Source organism: Haliaeetus leucocephalus, unplaced genomic scaffold (assembly GCF_000737465.1).
Source record: "Haliaeetus leucocephalus isolate CR32 unplaced genomic scaffold, Haliaeetus_leucocephalus-4.0 Scaffold295, whole genome shotgun sequence".
Lineage (NCBI taxonomy): Eukaryota > Metazoa > Chordata > Aves > Accipitriformes > Accipitridae > Haliaeetus > Haliaeetus leucocephalus.
This window is the reverse complement of record NW_010972731.1, coordinates 9,823,216-9,832,475: the sequence shown is the minus strand read 5'-3', so window position 1 is coordinate 9,832,475 and position 9,260 is coordinate 9,823,216. Positions and strand designations below refer to the sequence as shown.

Genomic DNA, 9,260 nt, shown 5'->3' with positions numbered 1-9,260 from the left:
TAAATGTCTCTTTCTCCCAACCTGGAAACCAGGCCATATGCACAAAATGAAAGCAGAAGGACGGACCTAAAACTGTATTTGGTTTCTCTCCCAGACGAAGTGGCTTATGCTTAGTGCAGACACATACAGACCTGGAAACATCATGGTGACACCTGCCTGGTCTAAAGCCTAACTCATCTGATAAAAGATACATCATACTGAGATCAAAAAATACAGGACGAGGACAATGACATGTGCTGCCTACACCATCTGAGTCCGTGCGCTGGCTGTCAGTGTCATTTCTGTCTTGTATTAGCTAGATAGTGCTTTCTGTATTCGTCCACACACTTCTTTGGGTCCCAAAGTCACCATCATCTCAGCAACGCTCGGTCCATGCTGAAAACACATAAGAAGTCATTGTACAAATGGAAACTTAACACTTTTCAGCACTTGTTTATGCATCATCGTGACGGAAATGACAGAGCTATTAGCTATCAGATTGCTGTTACCCCAAGGGTAGGGGTTTTATTAGCAATCTCAAAACAAGGGTTTGGGATTTTTCTCTCCTGAAGTGAAATGCTAAGAATGGTCAAACTGACCCAGAAAGATTGATGCCAGGGTGTAAGCCAGGATTAGGCTCTGATTTTGTAAACTTTTGTAAAATTTGTTTTTGAACTTTGTAAAAGCAAATTGCACATAAAATCCCAGTTTTGCCCAAAACCTACTACCTTGCCAACACTCCCTACAGCTGGTCCAGAGCTTTTTCTAACTTCAGATTTGGTACTAGCATATTCATGCTTTGACAACTTCTGCCTTTCTGAAACTTTCAACAGCTCTTTCTTCCAGAATTGCTGTATATCGGTACATTCACTCATAACAGAAACTGATGTCAGTTCTTGCAAGATGTCCAAATACCAGTACCTTGTAATCAGAGAGAAGATAGCTGTTCAGAAAGAAAAAAAAAGAAGGTCCCAGTCTCAGAATTTTTATTTTTTACCTGCTGCCCACTGAGAGCCAAGCGAAGAAGCTGCATCACGCTGCTATACTTAGTCTCCTTGGTTTGCTTCTGGAGGCTTCTCAGGTCTTTGTTCAACTCCTCCATGGTCAAAACAGCTGCCTGCCTTGTCATGAGCCTTTAGGAAAGAAGATGTCCTTACAGTCTAGGGACATACAAAACACAGGATCCTTTCCCAAAAATGACTAATGACTTCAATGACTGCCAGCAACCTCAGACTGGTTTTGCAAAAATCTTCTGGCAACAGCAGCGGTTCAAGGTAAACTTCCCTGCCCTTCACTCCTGCTCTGTGCCAGGGCACTCTCTCTGCTCACTGCAGCTTTGGTCACGTACACAGGTACCCTCCTATGCTGGCAGGTGGGACTGCTTTACCTCAATACTACTGCTGAAGACTCTGCTTTGCAAAACCATACCTTTAATCTACTTCCAACAGCAGAGTTTGTTCAGAAAGGCAAGCATCAAGTTTAAATCACAAAATTATGCCAAGGACATGGAAAACCACAGGAAAAGCAGTAATTGTGATTTCTTTTTTAATAATATGATTTTCAGAGATGCAGGAGCCATCGCTGATACTACTCAGCTGTAGGTAGCAGTACTATTATCCCTGCAGGATAGCGAGTATTGACATTTAAATTACCGTCACTTGGATTCAGTCACCACTCAGCTGTGACAAGACTGAGGGCAACCAACTTTACAGACAGTTGGAAATAGTAGCTCAGATTGCAGATACTGCCACCTTAATTACTCCCAAAACTGGTTTTCAGGGCTCATTTTAGTCCAGATGTGAGATCTGAACTGGAAAGGCGATGGACATACCACCCCGCCTAGCTACAAGGCGTGAAGTAGCAGAGGGACATGGGGCAGCAGTGAAACATGTTGGCAAAACACCACAAAACTCTCTGGTACAGAAGGACTGTCTACCATCCCAGTGATGTTTCTGAGCAGACAGAACTGCAGACTGCTAGCTAGAAAGAAAGAAATGGAAGCAGGAAAAGCCCCCAGGGGTGAGCTTTTCAGAAGTGACAGTGATTCCGGCTGCACACAAACTGGGTCCAGAGACCCAGAAGTCTCATTACATAATCTGAATACATGTTGACCAAAACCACCTTGCACTTCTCCAGTTTGATGCTACAGCAGACGAAAAGCACAGGAGATCAGGTGGCACAAGAAAACCCTGCTAACACCATGGCTTCATTAGCTCCATGCTGGCACACAAACTCTGCTGTGCTTGGTGCCTTACAAAATCCAGACATGACAATTCTTGCTTGAGAGCATTGATGCGAGCTTTCCCACTGGCAAGCTGCCTTTCAATTAAAAACAGAATTTCTCATCAGTTATTAACTACAGCACATTCCAAAGTAGAGCAAATTAAATAAGAGCTATGAGTATGTCCAACATCAATAGAACAGCCAAGAGTGATGCTCTGGGGTGGGCAGGTGACTGTGTACAGAGCTGGGAAGAGACACTTACCCTAAGACTAGTCTTCCTATGTCATCTACTTCTGCAGAAATAGTTTGGAGCTGCTCTCGGGACACCGAGGGCCTAACCCATAAGTAAGAATAATCAGATGACACCAGGTTCTTCAGGAAGCTTATGTGACCCTGGAAAAAGGAAGCAAAGCTGTCAAGGCTGAGGGTTAAGCTGGTGGGGAGCAAACACATCCTGTCTGGACTTCACAAACAGTTAAAGAGGGTCCAAACATACCACCTTGTACTCCGTACTGCTCAGAGGAAATGTTAATTGATGACATTTAGGTGGCTGATTTTTTAACACCCATAACCACCTGGCGTGAGCAGGGACACAGAAGCAGCCCAAAGGGCCATGGCTGTACCCATGCTGCAGAGCCGCGTGCAGGCTGACTCAGAGTTAGCATGGGGAAGTGGCTCACCACATTCATCTGCAGCCTTTCAACAGACAGTGGGAAGTCACATGAGTCACTGTCCCGCTGCCACAGCGAAGCCTTCACGCTGGAACAGTCGGATCTCTTCCTCCCCTTATAAAGAAGGCTTTATTCTTCACAAGGAATCCCCCAGATACTACAGCAGCATCCCAGGGGCAGGCTGGGAAACAGCTGGGCTCACCCTCCTCCTGGCACTGGGAAGAGCCACAATATCTTCTGTCCCCTTTACAGCCAGCACTCTGCCACTTACGTGAGACCAGGGCTCCTAATGCACAAACCCCAATAGTTTAACCAAGAGCTTCATCTACCTTTGCAAAGAGGTTGCTTTGATTTTGCTTCCAAAGCATGGAGCAGCAGCAAAGCAGAAGCACCTTATGCTGCCCAGTCAGCAAAAGCTAGAAGTGAGCCACCTCCTGGCACGAGGGGCCCTGGGTGCTGGACCTTCCCACCACAAGCCAGCCACATCCTAGGCTCTGGGAGGAGAAGTGCAGCTTGGAGGTTGGCACCTCTCACGTAGACAAAGCCACAGCTGACCTGATCCAGCACTACTGACAGTCCTGCTCTGAGCAGGAACCAGAGAGGTCTTCCAAGAAATGTCCTACAATCCTGTGATTTGCTTCCATGGCAGGGAGACATCCATCCTCCCTCTGCTGAGGGAGCTCTCTGCTGGCCTGGCAAAGTGTGGATGAGCTTATGACTGTGCAAAGACCACCAGGATAGTCACCATGCCCATTCCTACAGGTCAGCTAACTATATAATCGGATTTCGGCAGTCAGCATGTACACGACCACTTGAGCTGGCAGTGACAGCCATTTGCCATTTGCAGGCTATGGAGCTTCAGAGCTCAGATCAAAGCAGTGCCCAGGACTCAGCTGAATCTTCATCCAGGAATCCCACAAAACCTCAGTTCCCCAGAATGGTGACACAATGCTATCACTGCTCATACTTTTCTCAGCAGGAGGACTCGCTCCACGTACTCCTTTTCTATAACCTCTTGATCCACTTGTTGACCCCCATAAACATCCTCCACCAGCAACTGCAACTCTCTAATTAGCTTCTGTCGCAGCTCTTCATTCTCAATGTGATGGGTGAGGTGAATCCTGTAACAAAGAAAACTGCTTTTGGACTGCTTTGGGTTAGATTGGATTTCATCAGCCCAGTCTCACAATATTTAACAATTAAAACTAGAATTGTTAGAAAAGCAACATTAGACTCCAGGCAGGCATCCTATATCAAAGCCTTAAGCACTAATGCACCACAGTGAACAAAAGATGTGGTAACTCTCAGGAGCACAACATCCCCATAGCATACGAGTGTACTTGCAGAAGTACCTTCTGGAAGTGTTGTCTCTTTTTAGATGTTATTCTGAATCTAAACTTAGGGCTTCGCATCCTCCTAGCTACGCCTACCATCTGCCCAAGTTTTTACAGTGTGCCCAACACCAGTGTCCAAGCACAGGACTGGAGAGGAGGCAGGAACAGCGTAAGCAGAAACTCGTACTTTGCTGTAGCACAGCGAAAAAACTGCTGCGCTGGGACCGTGCTTGAAACAATAAACAAAATCTCCAGGCAAAGCCAAGTGCTAGGAATAAATTCTCACTGACGTACAGATTATTAAGTTTTAAAGTTACTACTGATATTTATACCTGTTGAATTCTGGGAGCTTTTCAAGATCCAGGAGGGCAGAATGGGTTGTAATTCTGTCTATTTCAAACTGTGAGATCAGCTCCTCCAAAGTCCTCCCCATCTGTTTCTCTGCAAAATAACCCAACAAGGGAATGATACGCACCCACTCTCCCGCAGAGAACTAGCATCACTGCTTTTCATTGCAAGCCTCAGGTGCAGGGCTGGGGCAGCAGCAGTACACCCAAGGAAGAAGTGGCGCAGGAGAGCCACTTTTCGCAGTGCTAACAGGGATGTACCCAGACAAACAGGAGGGAACTTGTAGCAGGCACGGAGGGAAAGCTGCCCTCTCCCTAAGAGCCAGCTCTGCTAACTACTGGCGAGGAACTGGAAACTGGGATGTTCTGCTTGGCTCTTCAGTGGAACACCCCTTGCATCAGTCAGCCAAAAAGAAGCAACACTCAGCCAGGAGGCTCCACTGCCCAAGAAAGGTTCCATTCCCAAGCAGAATTCCTGAAACACAAGTTAATTTGTGATCCCCACACAGCAAGAGCAACAGAAGGAGACATTGACTCAACTTCTCATGGTCTTTCAGGTTAAACGAGAAGTGTGACAGGTGTAATACATGACACTGCAATTATTAACCATAGAAAACACATTTTCCCAAGAGTTCACAGACAGTTTCTTCACCTTGAGATGAATGTTGTCCCAAGTGGGAACCCATTAAGCATCAGACTCAATTTAAATGGCTGCTGTCCTCGTTTCAGCTGGGATAGAGTTAATTATCTTCCTAGTAGCTGGTATAGTGCTATGTTTTGGGTTCAGTATGAGAAGAATGTTGATAACACACTGATGTTTTCAGTTGTTGCTGAGTAGTGTTTAGACTAAGTCAAGGATTTTTCAGCTTCTCATGCCCAGCCAGCAAGAAGGCTGGAGGGGCACAGGAAGTTGGGAGGGGACACAGCCGGGACAGATGACCCAAACGGGCCAAAGGGATATTCCATAGCATATGGCATCATGCCCACTATATAAACTGGGGGAGTGGGGCTGGGGGGGCGCTCACTGCTCGGGAACTAACTGGGCATCAGTCAGCAGGTGGTGAGCAATTGCATTGTGCATCACTTGTTTTGTATATTCCAATTCTTTTATTAGTGTTGTCATTTTATTATTGTTGTTATTATCATTATTATTTTCTTCCTTTCTGTTCTATTAAAATGTTCTTATCTCAACCCACGAGTTTTACTTTTTGTTTTTCCCAATTCTTTCCCCCATCCCACTGGGTTGGGGGGGAGTGAGTGAGCAGCTGCATGGTGCTTAGTTGCTGGCTGGGGTTAAACCATGACAACAGCTGCACAGAGGCAGAAAGATTCCCACCGTTCCAGCACACCACCCAGTCCTTCACAGGAGCTCTGCAGAAGCCCTGGTGGCATTTCAGCGACAGACTGGTCGTCTGACACCTGTCTCCTGACCCCTTCAAACACTGTCAAATTTCTTGGCTATTAAAAGAAACCTAACCCATTCCCCAAACTCAGCATCAGGAAATGTCCTAGCAAGTACCAAGCCTGTTCTCATTACCTGTGAATCCAGAGCCACAGTTGGTAATGATGTCCAGGAGGGCCTCTGGCAAGTAGCCATCCCGAGCAAAGCGCTCCAGAAAGATGTCCCCCTGCCTTTTTGACAGCTTGCCACCATCTTTGTTCAGAAGCAGTGGGAGGTGACCAAACTGAGGGGGATCCCAGCCAAAGGCTTTGTAGAGAAGGAGGTGCTTGGACGTTGAAGTCAGCCACTCAGTTCCGCGCAGAACGTGGCTGATGCCCATGTAATGGTCATCCACCACATTTGCCAGGTGGTAAGTGGGGAAGCCGTCCCCCTTGAGAATCACCGGGTCGCCTTCCACATCAGCCACTTCGTGCTTGTTCCAGCCGTAGACCAGGTCCCGAAAGGGTTCCACCCCCTTCTCCAGACGGAAGCGGACTACCCAGTCAAGGCCCTGTGACAGCTTCTCAGCCACTTCTGTGGGTGTCAGGTGCCGACACCGGTTGTCGTATCTTTGAGAAAGGAGAACGAAGGTCTCAGTTCAACACAGAAGCCATTCTTACATTCCCAAAACTCTAAACTGATCCCTGAATTTTAGCTGTAACCTGCCCACTACGTGTCCAGTCAAACGATCTCATCTCTGAAGCTCACTCCCCTAAGCCTCCAAGGGTTGCGCCAGCTTCTCTCTCTATGGGCGGTGAGACTACAATCCTATTGCCGCACACGTTGTCCTAAGTTTTTGCAAGTGTGCAGCACAGAGGGAGCCACCCAGGGGACAAGGAATCCCTACCGCGGGGTTTGCTGGCTCCGCAAAGCCTCCTTCTTCAGCAGTTCCAGGCGCTGAGGGGTACAAAAGCAGCGGTACGCCGTGCCTCTCTCCAAAAGCACATTACTGGCTCTCCTGTAAAGGTCGAGTCTGTGTGACTGCTGGTAGGGTCCAAAGGAACCACCGCGGCGAGGACTCTCATCAGGGGGAATACCTGAAATACCAGCATGACAGCACATAAAAAGCCCGTAAAAAGGCAGAGCAAAACCTACGATGAGAGCACACTGAATGAAGATGAAATAGCAAGGTTCTAGGGAGCATCCAAAGATGGTTTCTGCTCCAGGGCAGCCAACTAATGGCATCTGTCTAGTGCAGGAGTCAGATTCCCCTGGACTCAGAAGATAAACAGCAGCCAACATCTTCAGAATTTAGAGTACTGCGTGTGAAGCAACAAGCAGAAACAAACACCAAAACCTAGTAAATAGTTGATGTCCTGGTTTCAGCTGGGATAGAGTTAATTATCTTCCTAGTAGCTGGTATAGTGCTATGTTTTGGGTTCAGTATGAGAAGAATGTTGATAACACACTGATGTTTTCAGTTGTTGCTGAGTAGTGTTTAGACTAAGTCAAGGATTTTTCAGCTTCTCATGCCTAGCCAGCAAGAAGGCTGGAGGGGCACAAGTTGGGAGGGGACACAGCCGGGACAGATGACCCAAACGGGCCAAAGGGATATTCCATAGCATATGGCATCATGCCCACTATATAAACTGGGGGGAGTGGGGCTGGGGGGGCGCTCACTGCTCGGGAACTAACTGGGCATCAGTCAGCAGGTGGTGAGCAATTGCATTGTGCATCACTTGTTTTGTATATTCCAGTTCTTTTATTAGTGTTGTCATTTTATTATTGTTGTTATTATCGTTATTATTTTCTTCCTTTCTGTTCTATTAAACTGTTCTTATCTCAGCCCATGAGTTTTACCTTTCTTTTCCCCTATTCTCTCTCCCATCCCACTGCGGGGGTGTAAGTTAGTGAGCGGCTGCGTGGTGCTTAGTTACCGGCTGGGGTTAAACCACGTCAGTTGAGCAGCTCTGATACACTACCTAGAGCAAAATGCAGTCAGGCGTACACATACAAAGTAGCATCCACCCTTTTTATAGTAAAGGACACTCATACCACAGAAATACAGTTGAGATCTTTGCCAATTATTTTACCTATTCCAAATTTATTACTCAACAGCAAAGTCCTAGACCATTCAAGCTTACCTACCCATTAACAGCAGCATCTGTGGGATCTGGCTCTAAGTTTATCACAATTCTGTATTCTAAAATCACTCTCACTTCCAGTTCTTAAGCTCAGAAGGATGCAGAGGATTCAAAATGAAACCCGACACCTCCGATCCCCTTTAGCAAATACTCTTTATACAAACAATCTATAAATTTACGGTGTGGTCTGTGAGCTCCAACTTCTGACTTTTCCATCGCGTCTCTTGTGCACAGCCTTTGTTACAACTGCACATTGGGCATCTTCCATAGATTTGGATCTTTCTGTGTGTCAGACAACACAGCCAAAAGAAACCAAGCCTAACTAGTTATTTCTGCTATGAAACATACTTCCAGTAGGACTTCCCTGATGCCCAGCTGTAGAAATAACTACATTTCAGCTAATTCATCACCTGAAACACTGCACAGCTCGCTATCAGGCAAAATACTCTCAATTTGGATACCGTTAGTCCCTAAAAAGGAGAGAATCTTTCAGTAAGTAAAGAATGAAAGGTGTCTGTAAATACCTGCCCAATCCAGCATATCTTCTATCCCTTCTGCAGCTCCAGGCACCACTCGATTTTGATCTGTATCCTCCACTCTCAAAATAAAGGTCCCCTGGTGCTTTTTGGCAAAAAGGTAATTGTACAAAGCAGTCCGAAGGCCACCCAAATGCAGAAAACCTGTTACCACGGGGAAATCAGAGGAGATGGCAGGAATTAAGGCCCAATAAAGAGACTTTTAAACAAGAGCTGGAAGGTCAATGCCACCTGAAACAGAAAATGGTATCAAACCCTAACGGGGGGGGGGGGGGGGGCAGGCAGGCATGCTGCACAGAGACACTCTGGGGGCCCTTGCTGTGGAACCCAGTTACTGGTGACGGCCTTCCAAGAACGGATTCCCTGAAGTCACCTGGAAATCACTGGCACACGCTCGGAAGGAAACACCGCTACCGGGGCCTTTACCCGAGCCCGCCCCCCCCCCGCCTTCCCGCGCCCGTTTCGGGCTCTCTTTTATTTCCACAGCGACGGGGCGAACCCCACAGAGCCAGCAGGTACCGCGGAGCGCCCGGCCCTGCCCCCCAGCACACGCTCCTCAAGTGTCTGAATTCACATTTTCCAACCCAAAGCGCCGCCCCCACCCCGGGGGTGGGGCGGGGGGGCGAGGGGCGGGCCTGGCGAGGG

At 47.4% G+C, this 9,260-nt stretch overlaps 1 protein-coding gene across 1 annotated transcript in view; it reads right to left on the bottom strand.

Annotated features, from left to right (window-relative positions):
• Positions 1-291: 291 nt before the first annotated feature.
• Positions 292-9,260, bottom strand: part of EARS2 (glutamyl-tRNA synthetase 2, mitochondrial) — a 9,075-nt gene continuing 106 nt past the window's right edge. Inside the window, exons 2-9 of the mRNA XM_010570629.1 lie at positions 8,604-8,759; positions 6,843-7,032; positions 6,092-6,564; positions 4,540-4,648; positions 3,841-3,994; positions 2,465-2,595; positions 977-1,112; positions 292-375 (exon numbers count right to left, since the gene is read on the bottom strand). Coding sequence (XP_010568931.1) covers positions 292-375; positions 977-1,112; positions 2,465-2,595; positions 3,841-3,994; positions 4,540-4,648; positions 6,092-6,564; positions 6,843-7,032; positions 8,604-8,759 — 1,433 coding nt within the window. The remainder of the gene's footprint in view (positions 376-976; positions 1,113-2,464; positions 2,596-3,840; positions 3,995-4,539; positions 4,649-6,091; positions 6,565-6,842; positions 7,033-8,603; positions 8,760-9,260) is intronic.